This window comes from Hypanus sabinus, chromosome 11 (genome assembly GCF_030144855.1).
Source record: "Hypanus sabinus isolate sHypSab1 chromosome 11, sHypSab1.hap1, whole genome shotgun sequence".
NCBI lineage: Eukaryota > Metazoa > Chordata > Chondrichthyes > Myliobatiformes > Dasyatidae > Hypanus > Hypanus sabinus.
Window position 1 is genome coordinate 78,640,043 of NC_082716.1, and position 16,874 is coordinate 78,656,916.

At 39.8% G+C, this 16,874-nt stretch overlaps 2 protein-coding genes across 5 annotated transcripts in view; one reads left to right on the top strand and one right to left on the bottom strand.

Moving 5' to 3' along the window:
- LOC132402152 (uncharacterized) overlaps positions 1–10,949 on the top strand; it is an 80,861-nt gene extending 69,912 nt beyond the window's left edge. Inside the window, exons 6-7 of one of the 3 annotated variants that reach the window (XR_009514816.1) lie at positions 10,287–10,397; positions 10,592–10,949. Coding sequence is in view for 2 of the 3 variants with exons in the window: in XM_059984813.1 (XP_059840796.1) it covers positions 1–44 (44 nt within the window). In the remaining variant the exon portion in view is untranslated. Of the gene's footprint in view, positions 4,230–10,286 lie in introns of those variants that run through there. The other 2 variants (XM_059984816.1, XM_059984813.1) reach the window with 2 other exon arrangements.
- LOC132402153 (transmembrane emp24 domain-containing protein 5-like) overlaps positions 4,084–16,874 on the bottom strand; it is a 26,793-nt gene continuing 14,002 nt past the window's right edge. For both annotated transcript variants that reach the window (XM_059984818.1, XM_059984817.1), the window contains exons 2-4: positions 15,862–15,959; positions 9,603–9,783; positions 4,084–5,580 (exon numbers count right to left, since the gene is read on the bottom strand). In XM_059984818.1, the coding sequence (XP_059840801.1) occupies positions 5,362–5,580; positions 9,603–9,783; positions 15,862–15,959 (498 nt within the window). In that variant the 3' untranslated portion in view covers positions 4,084–5,361. The remainder of the gene's footprint in view (positions 5,581–9,602; positions 9,784–15,861; positions 15,960–16,874) is intronic.

Genomic DNA, 16,874 nt, shown 5'->3' on the forward strand with positions numbered 1-16,874 from the left:
GGTCTTGCGATCTGAGATGGTGCAATTTCCAAGCCAGGCAGTGATGCAGCTGCTCAGGATGCTCTCAATACAACCCCTGTAGAATGTGATGAGGATGTGGGGTGGGAGATGGACTCTCCTCAGCCTTCGCAAAAAGTAGAGACACTGCTGGGCTTTCTTTGCTATGGAGCTGGTGTTGAGGGACCAGGTGAGATTCTCCACCAGGTGAACACCAAGAAATTTGGTGCTCTTAACGATCTCTACCAAGGACCGCCAATGTTCAGCAGGGAGTGGTCGCTCCATGCCATCCAGAAGTCAACAACCATCTCTTTTGTTTTGTTCACATTGAGACAGGTTGTTGGCTCTGCACCAGTCTGTTAGCTGCTGCACCTTCTCTCTGTAAGCTGACTCGTCATTCTTGCTGTTGAGTCCCACCACGGTTGTGTCATCAGTGAACTTGATGATGTGTGTTGCAGCACAGTCGTGGGTCAGCAGAGTGAACAGCAGTGGACTGAGCACACAGCCCTGGGGAGCCCCCGTGCTCAGTGTGATGATGTTGTAGATGCTGCTCCCAATCCAGACTGACGGAAGCCTAGAATCCAGTTGCAGAGGGAGGTGTTCAGGCCCAGTAGGCTCAGCTTTCCAATCAATTTCTGAGGGATGATTGTGTTGAATGCTGAAATGAAGTCCATGAACAGCATTCAAACATACGAGTCTTTTCTGTCCAGGTGGAGGGTGATGGCAATGGTGTCACCTGTTGAGTGGTTGGGATGGTATGCAAACTGCAGGGGGTCCAGCAGGGTCTTGATATGCCTCATGACGAGCTTCTTGAAACACTTTCTGATGATGAATGTGAGTGCATTGGGATGGTAGTCATTTAGGCAGGACACTGAAGACTTCTTCGGCACGGAGATGATGGTGACGGCCTTGAAGCATGCTGGAGTGGTGGTGCTGCTCAGGGAGATGTTGAAGATGTCAGTGAGAACATCTGCTAGCTGGTCTGCACATCCTCTGAGCACTCTACCAGGAAAATTGTCTGGTCCAGCAGCCTTCCGTGGGTTGACCCTGCACAGGGTTCTTCTCACATCAGCCACGGAGAGACACAGCACCTGGTCATTTGTAGAAGGGGTGGACTTCCTTACCGCTATGTCATTATACACCTCAAAACGAATGCATAAGTTATTTAGCGCATCTGGGAGGGAGGCATCACCTGCACAATCAGGTGATGTTGTCCTGTAATTGGCGATGTCCTGGACGCCCTTCCACATGTGCTGCATTTTGCCACTGTCCTGGAAGTGGCTGTGGATTCGCTGGGCATAACACCAGGCCATAATGCAGCCAGTCAGCACACTTTCCACCACACATCTATAGAAGTTTGCCAAGATTTTTGATGACATGCCAGATTTCCAGACCCGAGGAAGTCGAGGCGTTGTTGTGCTTTCTTTGCAATTATATGCATATGATAGGTCCAAGATAACCAGGAACTTAAAGTTGCTGACCCTCAGCCAAATTTTCAATCTCCCTCCTGTATGCTGATTCAGTGTCTCTTAGTAAAATGCCAGGTATCTTAGTTTTTACAGTGGACTGTCCTGCAATTTAATTAGGTCCAAACTTTAAAGTCTGCATGTTATCCAGTAGCAGAAAATATCAGCCATAGTTAAATGCCAAATAAAGGCTAAAAGGAACTGGTGTGCACCATTTAGTGGCTCTTTTTCCATGGAATTTTTCATAGCTGTTCCCACGCAAAGCAAAATGATTGAACTTACTCTACAGAGGCTGTCCACAGTAATAAAGAACATAAAGTACATGTAATCAAGGAACCCAATGTGCAATAAGCCAGCTTCTAGCTCTAAAAATATTTTGATACAACTATACAAGGACAAAGTCAAACATGATTGTTTATTTTATTTCCAATGCTTGAACTGTTTTTTTCTTATACCACAAAGCACACCATTGAAAGATATGTACCTGAAGTGAAGAACAAAATTATTTTGTTTGGCTCAGTCTAATTTGCAATGCTTCAGGGAAAGGGCTGCAATTTGTACATTAGTGTTTATAATGGAAGAATATCAGAAATGTTCTTAAACAAACGGTCTGAGCTTGGGAAGATGGCTTCATAAACTACAATATGTATCCATACCTGCAAATGTAGATATAATAGTATGCAATCAAAAGTTTTAATGGAAGAAAAATGGCCTTCTTTCATTCATTTTGTGTTTCTGAAAGTTGTTGGTGTAAAACACGTGCAAACTATGCATGAAATGCAAGAACCTCTTTTTCAATCAAGAAGTGTGAATTAATAGAGAACTACAATACCATTTGTGGGGTTACGAGTAAATTTATTAATAAATATCACAGTACTTGGCCAATCATTTATCAATTCAGAGAGATTATTGCCTGATGTACCACTTGAACATTTTTTAAATATTATAAGTTCATTCTATGTAAACAAAGTCTTTGATAATCATTCCAATTACACTGAAGATTTACTGTAGAAGAGCTCTCATCACCCTTGCTTGAATACATTTGACATGATTTCACTGCTGTCATGTTCAGTTGACAATTGTGTTCTACCATGTTTTTTGCTTGCTGGTCATTTACAGGACAGGTTGCATCAACACAGCATGTTATAAAATAGCATCTCTAGAATAAAACTACAGTATCATGAGGTTTAGCATGTGCAATCTTCTATCGACTCCCAGAAAAATAAGCAATACCAAATGAATAGTGGATTCAATCTAGTTTCAAAACAACAGTGTTATTTAAAAAGGATTAGCTCAAATAATAAAACATCATGACCTTTGAAATTTAGTCACATACTGACAAAAGTCAAGTAATGCCTGTGATAGACATGCAGGAATTAGCACATTAAGCTTAAGCACTAAAACCAAGGTTACATGCATCTTTGAAATGTTTGCTGCCATTCTATTTTATCAGTCAGCTATTTGGCATGCAAAACAAGAGTTTACACTGTACTCTATATGTGACAATAATAAACCAACTTACTGGATCTCATCAAGCTGACAAAATCCAATGTGGACTTGTAAGTGGCAAAATGGCAGCTGGACTAGAGGTTCACTGATGTACGTCCCATTTTACATCCACACACCAATTATGTAATTGGTGTAAATTGATAAAACTTATTTCATGAGCAATTTTTTTGGAAAAATGATTTATATTATTCCAGGAACAGCTAATGGTACAGTATACACATATTTTTGTATCCCATACAGAACTTATAAGGAATGAACACAACCACCTCCTCCCCCAGATACCTATCTGACCTTTAAGTCTCACAACAGGTCACAATCACAAAACCCTCAGCAGATCCCTGGGTCCAGTATGCACCCCTCTTCCAATATGCAGCTCAGCCTTGCCCCATGAGCCCCACCTTTACCCCTTCCAACCATTATGGGTTTTCTTCACTATTTTCCCCCAATCAGCACTCACCCACCTCCATCCCCTCCTCAATCCTGCTGTCACCACCACTTCCCTTAATGCCTATGCGTTCAGGCCAAGATTGGTCCGGGAAACAATATTTATTAACTGTTGTATGAGGTAGCATATTTCTCACTGTGAAAATACACTATCTTGCAGGTCATGGTGAAGTCACGAGACTGAACTGAATATCAACATGAGTTTACAACCTGATTTGCTGGAGGCCCATCACATTACTTTATCCAAAGAATTGTATGATGGACATCCTCCAAAATCTGGGTTAAGATTTCTCTTAATCTGACACAAGGCACAACCTTGCCCTTGTATAGAAGGTAAAGGCAGGCAGGCTTCAGAGACAAAAATGTTCTATCAGTTTTTGTCAAGGAAACATGCAGCAGTTCCAGTAGAGTAATCGATCCTTGAACAAAGAGACTCAATTTCCCCCCAAGAAAACATTGCACATGAAACATGGAAATCATATTATGGACAAAAGTACTTCATAGAATGTATGTAATTTGTGTGACACAAAGCAAATTTCTTGAGTGTTGTCATTGTACAGCTCTAAACAACATTAAATGAAACACTTGTAGCCATAGTCAGTTTTGTGTTTGCACTTGCTTTCCTTGATCAGTAGCAGAGAATAAACCAGAGAAGAGTGCCTAAAAGATCTGTTAAATCAGTATCTTTAATTGTTATACAAGCCTTTTCTAGTGTTCAAATCAGTTATAAAATAATTCATGGGGGATAAAAAGTAAAAATGGGTTCAACCTCATCAAAATTTATACGTGATGTTTTGAAGAATCTTAAAGGAATTGTTTTCCAAACAACAATATTCCAAGGGAACAAGATTGACAATATTTGTAAAAACCACTTTCATAATGTGCAACTACACTTAAGATTTTCCATGAAACTATAATACTACTGAAACCACAATTAATGGGCTGAGACAACCTTAAAATGATGAGTAAGACAGATTATAATACTAATAACCTTCACACTGTACCACAAATGTGCAAGTAGTTAAAAACAAAACGCCCATAATAAATGAGCTCAGATTATTATGGGCATCGTGGTGAAGTATTTTGGAGACCAGTGCATTTCCTAGATTGTTCAACCTTTGCAAATCAATTTGATGTTGCTTCCTTACATTTTGTCTTCAAGTAGATCTACTGAATTGCTGCACACATTGATAGAGTAACTGGATGAAATTTTACACCAGAATATTCACAGATTGTACCATCACAGTTTCTGTTAAGAATTCATTGTTCTTTTTGCCATGCATGGAAATTTACAAATATTACATAATTTCTGCAGTGTGTACTAATTAACTTCTTAAAAAAAAGGCAGACTGGGTGAGTAGGAAGCCAACTTGCACTTTGATCCCAATCAGCATGTTTTGCTGCTGTGGACTATGAAATGTTCAGGTACAAATGCCCAGGGCATTATTACTCATATACAACAGCACACTAGCCTTTGTACTTTAGAAAAATCTATTATACTTGACTTAAAAGGGTCAGACATTCAAGTCCAAGTACAATGTTGACAGAATGTTCCATGTCATAATATTGCAACCTTGAAAACTGGTGACTCCGTCCAAAGCAGCTTTCAGGATGTAGCAGATGGCTAGTTGTGAGGATCCAGCATTAATTGTTTTATTTATGAGCTAGGAGAGATCACCAGCTTGTTTTGGCAGTGAATTTAAGGCATTAAGCTCTCAGTTTGTGCCGCTAATAGTATTAAAGCTCAATGTATCCATTTATTCTCCCAAAGAACATGATGTTTCTCTTTTTCTGACCATTTTGTTGCTTAGTTACAAGCCCTATAGAATATCTTTAAATATAAATGTCTACGGTAAAGGAAATCCCTGTATACACAATTTTTAATAATTACAGTGCCCTTCCAGGCACCACCTTGTCTTGTTAATCAACCATCACTTCTCAGCCACTACGTTCGGCTTCTTCTTTTGTCATTGAATAAATTTTTCAGCATGTATACCTGCAGACCTGAAACAATGAGCATCACAGCCAGATTCACGATTGACCAGAAATTCACCCGATCGTAATTGCCTTCTTGGAGGTTCCGATCACGTGCCTCATAGGCCCGAAGCAGCCCCTGAATTTGGTTGCTTTTACTCAGTCTCGCTTTCACACTGTTTATAGTTTCCTAAAATAACACCCCGCAAAAGAAAAAAAAAATTGCATTTCAGAATACAGATGTTCAAGTTACAACTGCATGCAATTCTATTTTAAAACAAAATTTTAAACATACATTTCATATTAACGCAGAACAATTTACATGATCTAAAATACTTCTTAGAGTCATGTTTATTATACAGAACAAAAACAAACTGTTGGAGGAACTCAGTGAATCAAGCAGCGTCTGTGATGTGGTGGGGGGTATTGTTGACGTTTCAAGTTGAGCAGCATCTAGGAGATTTGGTCAGGGGAGGAATGATGCAGGGTTCTGGTACCCGAAATCCTGCCATTAGGACCCTGCATTAATCCTCTCCCTCACCCTGCCATAAATGCTGCTTGATCTGCTGAGTTTCACTGGCAGATTGTTTGTTTATTCAGATTCCAGCATCTGTAGTCTCATGTGTTTGCATTACACAGAACAAGTTTCTGTCAGCTGACCCAATTCTCCCTGTGAGACAGGCTGATTAACACCTTCAATAATGAACATAACCACAAATGAATTGGTAGTGACCTCAGTTATCCTCCAAATGAAGTGCATGGAACAAGATTATTTGCACAATTGCACTTGTTTCCGAGTGCAAAAATTCCCTCACAAACAACTCTACTTTCCCCAGTTTGCAAATCTGTTTCCCACATTTGCCATTGTTTGTATTTTTCCCTCAGATTCTCATCACTTGCAGTTGGAAACAGAAAATTAATTATGGTTGACATATCATTGATCTCAGGCAGATTGTGCTATCAAGCAAGTGAGATTTGGCTCCATGAGCTCCGGAGGGAAGGCTAGAGGTTAAAAAGCTAAAGTGAAGTGAATATATGAAGAAAGAATCTATACTGGACTCTCTACTTCTTTAGCTTCTCCTCCTCCCCCCACACAATTCCCAGAGCAGAGCCCGAAAGCAGATCAGTAGATTCTATAGCATTCAGTTGAGTCTTTAGATATGTAGAAGCAGTACATTAGAATTTTAAAGAGGCGCAACTTTATCATGCTGCCCTATACAATGCTCATATTTATACTACTTAAAAATTTGTGGTTCTCAGCATTAAGTAACCTGGGTCTTGCATTATATAAATTCTGTACTGTATCCTTTGATGCACCAAATGTCAAGGAAGGATCAAAATGTTGCTATTTCCTGTTCGATTTCTACCTTTAAATATTTATAAATGCAATTACTTCTGCCCTGCAGATTATTCAAGCAGATTCAAAGTAAAACTGCGTTGTTAAAATTGTTATACTTATTGAAAATAATAGCAAAGTCAATTTGTAGAGTAGGGAGGAAAAATAAACACCAACGGGAAAATACTATGAGAATTTGGGATAGCAGGAATTAGGAATTCCAATTTGTAACTGCAAATTAGGAAGACCAGGAGGGGCTATGTAGAGCCCTTGGCATTCCATACATGTACCAAGAGCAAGAGGATACCAAGGGAGAAGGTGGGACCACTCAAGGATAAAGAGGGGAACATTTGCTCGGATGCAAAGAATGTGAGTGAGGTACTTAATACTTTGCTTCAGTATTTGCCAAGGAAAAGGACACGAAGGACCAGAGGATTGGTGCTGATTGTATAAATACGTTAGGGCATTTAGAGGTTGAGGTGGAGAAAGTGTAGGGCCTCCTAATGAGTATTAAAGTTGTGTTTTACTAACTTGAGTTTTTGACAGTGATGAGAGATTGATGAAGGTATGGCAGTGAATATTGTCAACATAGATTTTGGTAAGAAGTTCGACCAAGTCCATCATTGGCTGTTTGGATTCAGAACCGTCTTGTGCATAGAAGACAGAGGGTAGTGGTTGAACTAACTTATTCCAGGTTTTGGAGGTCTGTAATTAGTGGTGTTCCACAGGGATCTATATTGGGACCTCTATTGTTCGTGATGTATATAAATGACTTGGTTGTAAATGTACATGGGTGGATTGGTAAATTTATGGATGATACCAAGATTGGTGGGATTGTGGATAGTGTAGAAGACTGGCAAAGATTATAGCACAATATAGATCAGCTGCAGATATGGACTGAGGAATGGCAGACGGCGTTTAACCCAGATAAATGTGAGGTGCTGCATCTTGGTAGGGCAAATGCAAGGAGAAAATACACTGCTAAGGGCAAGATCTTGGGATCCAAGTTCACAGCTCCTTGAAAGTGGCTACACGGACCAATAGAGTGGTTGAGGTGGCTAATGGAATGCTTGCTTTTATCAGTTGAGGCAATGAGTTCATAAGTCAAGAGGTTATGCTGTAACTTTATAAAACTTTGATTAGAACCCATCTGGAGTATTAAGTACAGTTCTGGTTGCCCCACTATAGGAAGGATGTTGAGGCTTTGGAGGGTGCAGAAGAGGTTTACCAGGATGCTGCCTGCATTAGAGGGCATGTGCTAACATGAGAGGCTGGACAAACTTAGGTTGTTTTGTTTGAAGTGGTGTAGGCTGAGGAGAGATCTGACAGAGGTCTAGAATATGGTGAGAGGCATAGATAGCACAGACATCTGTTTCCCGAGGTAGAAATGTCTAATACCAGAGGGCAAGCAAAGGGGATGGGAGGGGTAGTTTTTTTTTTAAACTCAGTGGTAGAAGCCTGAAGCGTGCTGCAAATACATTAGAGGCTTTTAAGAGATGTTTAGATAGGAACGTGAATGTGAACAAGATGGAGGGATATGGACATTCTGTAGGTAGCAGGTATTAGTGTTTGGGTATTTTTAATTTACTTTTTAAGTGGTTTGGCACAACACTGTGGGCTGAAGGGCCTGTTCCTGTGTTGTACTGTTCTATGTCCAAGCAATCGAACAGGAAAATAGTATAGTTTTAGAAGAGTGAAAAACAAATATTGAACATTGCCCTTATAAAGCAAGAGAACCTGTTGCTTCCCTCCATTTCAGGCAGCACCTCAATAGAGGATTACTTATTTCCTCTGAGGTGGGAAGGGCAGGATAGGCAGATCCTTTGCCAGATGGGACAAGGGGTAGGTGGTAAACCGGTTGCTGAGTAACTTGAGAGTTACTGCACTACTCCTGCTATCTATTGGGAAGTACATGGTCATGCACTTTAGTAGAAGAAATGAAAGGGTTGACTATTTTCTAAATGGAGAGAAAATACAAAAAGCTGAGGTGCAAAGGGACTTGGGAGTCCTTGTTTAAGATTCCCTAGAGATTCGTTTGCAGGTCAAGTCTGTGGTGAGGAAGGCAACTGCAATATTAGCATTCGTTTCCAGAGGTCCAGAATATACAAACAAGGATGTAATGCTGAGAATTTATAAAGCACTGGTGAGACCTCACTTGGAGTACTGTGAGCAGGTTTGGGCCCCTTATCTTAGAAAGGATGTGCTGAAACTGGAGAGGGTTCAAAGGAGGTTCATGAAAATAGAGGGGCATCCTTTTAGAACAGAGATAAAGAACTTCTTAGCAGAGACAAGTGAATCTGTGGAATTCTTTGCCACAGACAGCTGTGGAGGCCAAGTCTTTACGTATATTTAAGGCAGAGGTTGATAGATTCCTGATTGGTCAGGACATGAAGGGATATGGGGAGAAGGCTGATTGGGGCTGAGAGGAAAATTAGATCAGCCACGATGAAATGGTGGGGCAGACTCAATGGGTCAAAAGGCCTAATTGTGTTCCTATATCTTATCTACAGAGTTTGTATGTGCTCCCAACATTGACCCAAGATTTCACTCCTAATGTTTTCTTCACTTTCAGTGGCATGAATCAGAGAAACTTTTAGGAATCAGTGGGGATGTTGCGCCTTATCTTTAAAAACACATTTGCCAGGAAAATCCAAATAGACAGTCAACTCTGAATTTGTTTAATTCCCATCGTGGAAGGAAGATAACATCATTTCTGTCATTGCATTGGTTTAGCAATCTATTTTATCACTCAGCAGACTAACAAGAGTCACGAGTTTACTGGCTGTTAAACAGTGGTTGATTGCTGTTTGTTCCCCATTACCCACTTTCTTGCACACTTGCAACAGAATAAAAGCCACAGGAAAGCTGACACGTACTAGAATGTCTTCCAGTTTCATATCAAGCAACTCCCCTCCTGGTAGGAAATCATTCCACTTGGCTGAGTCACCCTCAGGTTCCATGTTGTCCAGAATAAGCTCAAAGAACACTACCTTCTCTGATATAGAACTAAATGAGTTGTCGAAACAGAACATGTAGTCTCCATTCTCAGTTTCGATGCTAAAAATGAAAGAAACATTTTTTTAAGAAACAGTAAAATTTGTTCATTGAATGTACAAATAACAAATAAATGCAGATGGTGAAGGAGGAAACAGCTACGTTGTTCTGCATTTTTAACTCTTTATAAAATAGGCTATAAATGTCATAAGTAGAGGATCTGTCCCAAGTCAGAAAGCAGTAGAGTTTAAAGCAAAATAATTAAAATCCTAGACTTATTTTACAGTTGCTACAGATTTGATTTCTGAAAGCTACCTACCTTTAATCATTGGAATATAATGTTAGCACTCAATATGTTCACAATTCATAAGCATATTATCACTAATGATTAGTATTTCTTGTAATAAGTGCCATTGGAAGTTAAGAGCTGAAGTATATCATGAACAAGTTTCTGCCTTCAATTTTTGGCTTACCCTGTTGAACATTAACCTCATCTTGCTTCCTCTTTGGCTCTACTGAAATTCACCCCAGCATTTGCTTTCTTTCTTATTTCCCGCTTGAGGTAGTTCCTTAGAACTGAGGTTAACTTGTTTCCAGGCTGATTTTGTGGAGTCTGAGTGGGCTTATGAGACCAACATTGGAACCACAGATCAAGGAGAAGATACTTTTTGGCACAGGTCAGTAGAACATTTGTAAGGTGGTGAAATTTACAGCTGTGCCATATTATTTCCATTTCTTAATGAGTGATTTAACTGTACTCCAAGGGATATTCAGTGACCTGGAGATTTTTTTGTATCTATCTGCTGACTTGTGCTTTTCAATAACGTTTTCGTGGAGTTGCTTGGAATGTTCTTTTCTCTTCATCATGTAGTTTTTGCCAGGATACTGACTCATCAGCAGTTGGACCCTCCAGATACAGGTGTATTTTTACAACAATCAATTGAAACATCTTGACTGCACGCAGGTCTCCAACAGATCTCCATTTAACTAATTATGTGACTTCAAAAACCAATTGGCTGCACCAGTGATGATTTAGCACTTCATATTAAAGGGGGTGAAAACTGATGCAATCAATTATTTCGTGTTTGATATCTGTAATTAATTAAGATCACTTTGTAGAAATCTGTTTTCACATCAACACGAAATAGTCTTTTTCTGGTGTTCAGTGTCAAAGGAAGCTAAATTAAACCAACTGTGATTCAATGTTGTAAAATGATAAAACATGAAAACTTCTGGGGGGGGGGGGGGGAGGGTGAATACTTTTTATCGGCACTGTATAGCTTGGGTACCTAAGACTTTTGCACAGTACTGTAGTAATTCTATATATTGCACTGTACAGCTGTTGCAAAAAAAAAAGTTCATGACATATGTGAATAATGAGAAACCTGATTCTGATATGGGTTTCTGTTATGGACTGAGAGTGAGAAGGGGGCAGGGAGAGGGAAATCATGGCTGTTAAAAGGGGAAGGGGGGAAGCAGGAAGCACTGGAGACACATTCTTTGATGATCAATAAACCAATTGTTTGGAATTAAATGATTTTGCCGGATATCAAAGCTGGGTGTGCTTGCACCTGTGCCCCTGGCATTCCTTCTCTGCCACCTGTCCCACACTTGCTCCACCCTTGCCATTCCCAACACTTTTTGCTCCTCCCATATTTATAAACTCTCACTGTTCCACAATGACAAATACAGTACTGTGCAAAAGTCTTAGGCACCCTAGCTATACATGTACCCAACACTTTCATATATACTGTATTTTGAGTTGGAGTTTATAGCTAAGCAGGGATGAGTGTTGTGTATTTCAGTAATATTGTAAATATATCATTTGATTAAGCATTCTTGTTTGTTTAAATAATTCATTACAGGTTATATGTAAATGGCATGTCATCACATCACCACATCCTATGTGGACGTCTCGCTCAGAATAAAAATGAAACCAATGTACACACATTCCAGACTCGCTTGTTTTTATTTTGATTATTTTTATGTTTTGGAGTTAAAAAATGTACCATTCCCCTTCTTCGGATTTTCACCCACCCTGATCTTTTATCTCAAGCACTCTGCCTAGACACTCTGCAAATGGACTGCATCAAAGGTTAGATCCAGAGTACACATAGCCACAAATATAAATTACATCAATTCTCTTCCATTCTTGCTTGTCCATAAGGTGGTTAAAACCGGGGGTGGTAATGGGCACGTTTCCACAACCTATTAAATGCTCCATATGGCGTGTGCCTGAAATAGCCTCATACAACCAAGTCCAGCTCCTGGCCTTCATGTGTGGCTTAGCTACTAAGCCCAGTGGAACAGTTTCTATTAACAGAAGAAGGGGCAAAGGCAGGTTACTGGTGCCTTAAAACAAGTCACTTTGGGCAGATGGGGCTGGCAGCTCACCTAGGAGAAGGAAAACTCTGACCTCAAACCTCCACTGCCTTGTAGCTATATCCACTCATGGGGAAGGCTTTGACAGTAAACCCAGAGGGTAAAAATCCAGAGCTGGAGACCCTAAGGCAGTTCTACATTGAGTTCAATGCTGACTGGCAACTCCTGTGATGCTGCTGGTGCCAAAATGTAAAGATCTTTGCCATTCCTTTAGGTTCATCAGTTGTGTGGAGAGGGAGTTTACTTGCTCTCCATATCGTACACTCTAGGCCTGCAGATATAGACAGCTAGGATGCTAATTCATGGTCAAATCTGACCGAAGGAGGTCATCACTCACTCATTCTTGCTTGTCACTTCAAAGTTAATTAAATTTTTAAAAAGCTTTGGTGGGTATTATAATAAGGAAGTTGTATCAAAATGTGCGGAACAAACATTCAAACATTAGGTCCTGCATCATAATGCAGATCAATGTATCTCACCTGTGTGTCAAAAATACACTGCTGCTTATAGATTATTTTGACTTAAAAGCAAAATTAAACTTCAATGAGTTACTTTTAAAATATTATGTGCACATTTGTAAAAGAAACAATTTTAAAAAAGCAATCTGCCAAAGATGGCGCTCTGGCTATTCATGTATGGAAAGCTGTTGGGTAAGGTTGGTTTGTGGGGTGATGTTAGCTGGTGATCAACTTTTCAACTACTTAAGTTTTATTCCCCCACAAATCCCTGTCAAAACAAACACTAGCTATTTCATAAATGTATTATTAAGCCTACGTCCACACTAGACTGGATAAATCTGTAACCGAAGCTTTCCCTCTTCGTTTTGACCCTCCATCCACACTGAAATGGCGTTTTCCTCCCCCCGAAAACGGAGCTTTTCTAAAATGTCCTCCAGAGTGTTTAGATTTGAAAATGCCGCTTGGGCAAGAGTAGAGTGGACAGGGTAACTGGAGATTTCTAAAAATGCTGTCATGACGTGCCTGAACAGATGGAGGCATTTCATTGTTTTCTTGAACACAACTCCCACAGAACCTAACAATTTCAGAACAGACGGCAACGAGACTGAAGCCAGTAGTTAGAAATGTACTCACCAAATACTTTGACCCATAACTTACTGAATAAGTATACTTACTTTGCCGTTTTCTGTCCTTACTTATATGAAGGCGGTTTACCTATTTATGACAATATTTCTGACAATAGATGTGTAAGAGCCTAATGTAACATTGCATGGAAATACAAGATAATACTGATGCAGACGTGTTTTATACATTTAACAAGGTGCTGTAGCGGTGTGCTACATGCAGCGCTGAAATAACGCCACGGAGTCAATGAACTGCAGTTACAAAAAGATTTTATTCAAACTTCGTGGCCTCGCTTTAAAGCCTTCCTGATCCCGCCCTCCCTGGGCGCGGATGCTGTAGGGGGCACGTATTCACAGTCCTGTCCCGCGCGCGGATGCTGTAGGGGGCACGTATTCACAATCCTGTCCCGCATGCGGGCTTTTCCCCTTGCTGGTGAAGCAGACTTGGCGCCGTTTTGGGACTGGCCTTTATGCTGGCGCGCTGGCTATTTGTGAACTGGTTCGAGTGCGCTAGGAAGTGGGTCGCCACAGTGCTTTCTTAATGCAACAGAGTTAGTCAGTTTTTCAATGTTCGTTGTCAGCCAGGTCATACTGTCCGTGAACTCCCTGTCAGTTGCCTCTAGTATTTGTTTTTTTAAATTTTAAGTCCTCCAGCTGTCTGTCGTTTGGCAATTTTCTTTTAAGTTTTTCTAGTCTGTAACTGCACAAGCGTGCACTTTCACCGTGAGATTCGACACCAAACATGTCGCTTGTTTTCTGTAGATGTGTCCTGCACATGCTCAGTAGGAGGAGATTCGCCCAAATACCCGTTTTAATGTGGACGGAGGTATTTTCAAAAACGCTTGTGTGGATGCCTATCGAAACCGGCATTTTCAAAATTATCCTGTCTAGTGTAGACGTAGCTTAAGTCTCTTGGTACAAGACAGGTACAAGTCAAATCAATACAATTAACACTGTTGGTACTTTCACTCAGTTTCTAGATGCTAATCCCCACCATTCAGCTCCTGGCATTTATTCTATTGACTTCTTTCTTAAGCATTTGACTCCTTGGCATCTGCAGAATAGTTTTGCACAAATTGGTAGCTGTGTTTCTTACATTAGGGCTATGGAATCCTTGGGAATGTACGAAGCTTGGAAAACCTTTCTTAACTCACTTTAAAATTCAAATAATTCTGGGAGCATGCCATTTGCAAACCTGTTTCCATAATTTATGCTATAATTCTATACGGTGCCACACCCCCCCTACCATCTGATGGTAAACATTACTGGAATCAGAAACCACGTAAAAGTACACCAATGTCACGTTTACACTGCAAACAGTTATTTTACTATTCAAAGAACTCGGAACAGAGAGCTACCGTAAGCAGAAAACACTAAAAACTTAGGTCAGGAAGCATCTCAAGGAATGGACAAAGAGTTAACACCTCAAGCAAACACCTGTTGTGTGATGATCTGAAACTTAACTGTTTTTCCATAGATGCTATCTGACCAGCATTTTCTGTTTTTAATTCTAGATTTCCAGCACTAGCAATTTTTTTTAAGATTAAGGAGGGCAGAAAAATTTGAAATGATGCCTGTAGCCTACTTGAGAAAGATTTACAATTATAACTGTCAATTAAGCTTTGAAGTTCATTGTTCTGTAACTTGGAACAATGTGATATATTAAGCAATGTTTTGCAACACTCAGACTGTTTCATAAGTTGGTAAAATGTATTTTGGGAGTGCTGGATATTTTACCTTGGTTTGAAATGACTTCGAATTCAATCGACTATGGCATTAACTTTAAACTGGAGATAAAGAAACTATCTACTGGAATCATCTGATATCATTTCCATGACATATAAATTGATCTGAAAGATCTTTAGAAAGGTGAGGAGAAAAGCTTGAAATGTCACAAGGATAGAATTGACAAATAGCTTGGAAAATAAATTAAAATGTAAGACAGCAGAGGCAGACATTTATGGAGGCATTTCACAAATCTCACCAAGGATTCTAGAAAGAGGGTAAAAAGTTAAAGATGCTATTGACTGAAAAAAAAAAGGGCATACAATGTGATAGGCAACAGGACTAGGAACCATCGGTTAAGCTGGGGAATTAATAGAAAACCGAAACGGCAGGGAAGACACTAAAAAAGTCCCAATGATAAAGTATGTGGAACAATCTTACATGAGAAGATAAAAAAGTACAAGTAACCCAGTGGGGCAACAGGTCATTGCCCCCAGCACCTGACAGCCAGCATCTAATGGTTTTAAAGGAAAGTGAGCTGCTGATACTCTTTAGGTGCCATTTTGAACATTTATCTCTACATCCATATCCTGAGTTCTAAGTGAGATACAAATTACTATGTTTAGATAAGCGGAGTTTGATAGGTTCTTGATCAGAATGCAATCAAAAGATTGGGGAGAAGGTTGGTGTGAGATAAAAATCAGGCATGATGGAATGGCTAAGCAGACTTGATGGGCTGAATGGCCTAATTCAGCGCCAGTATCTTATGGTCTTAAATTTATAGCTCAGTTTGCACTCCCCATGTGTCACAGAAGACAAAAGGTGTGTGGTATAAAATAATTAAATGAGTTAATCAGTTTAAAGTTCAAACTGAATTCAATGACAAAGTACATTTAATGTTTTTGACAAGACAAACTTCCAAGATGAACAATGTTGCAGTGGCTGTCACTTACCTGTGCACGCCATCAGATTTTCTCCGATCGAAGTACAGAATATTTCCATTTGGAGATGAAATATAGAAATCCACATCTAATCCTGCCCCATCAATCACCTAGAGGGCAGGAGACAAAATATTTTTGTTCAGAATGATACAATGATTACAGAATTACAGTGTTAGATTGACTTTCCTTGATACTTTTCCCTCCGTAACAGCTTAAAATGATAAAACACTACTGAAAGCAAGAGTAATTTACTACCGTCTCATTAATATACCATTTCATTCAATAAATACAATACAGGCAGTCCCTGCATTACGAAAGAGTTCTCTTTCTGAATCCATCTTTAAGTTGGATTTGTACATAAGTCAGAACAGGTATATCTGGTATTATTTAGCATCAGTCAATCGTTTGTCTTAGCATATACATTACCTTTCTATGCATACAAAACACTTAAGAAATGAACATATTTCAATAATTAAACCACTGCATTGCTTAGTAATAATTGTAGCTTTCATCAGGACAGGGCCTTTCACATGCTCCATTGTTCTCATTTTATCCTTTAAAATTGTCTGATCTTTGGCTGACTGTAGCTTAATACTTTTCCAATGACCAATGGTGTTTCACCTCTTTCCGATCGCTTTATTATTTCCACATTATTTTCAATCGTGATCGCTTTCCATCAACAGAACAGAAACACCATGGATTCAGCAGCAGCAGTGAGCTGACCTGACCTGGTCCTGACCTGAGCTCCGCCAGGTCATAAAGTCCACCTGCATTGGGACAGGTTAAATGGGACAAGTGGGGGTGGTGCAGACTGGGAAGGGGGTGAATCTTGATAAGAAAAATTTAAGCCAGATACAAAGTTACACACTCAACACAGTGTCAAGAGCAATGACTTAAAATGGCGGATGGCGTTCTCCTTCCTCCGTTCATAAGTCGGACATTCGTAACCCGGGGACTGTCTGCAGATCAAATTATTTGTGGAAAATCCATCAGCCAATGCAACTGGTAGATTTCAAAAGGTTGTG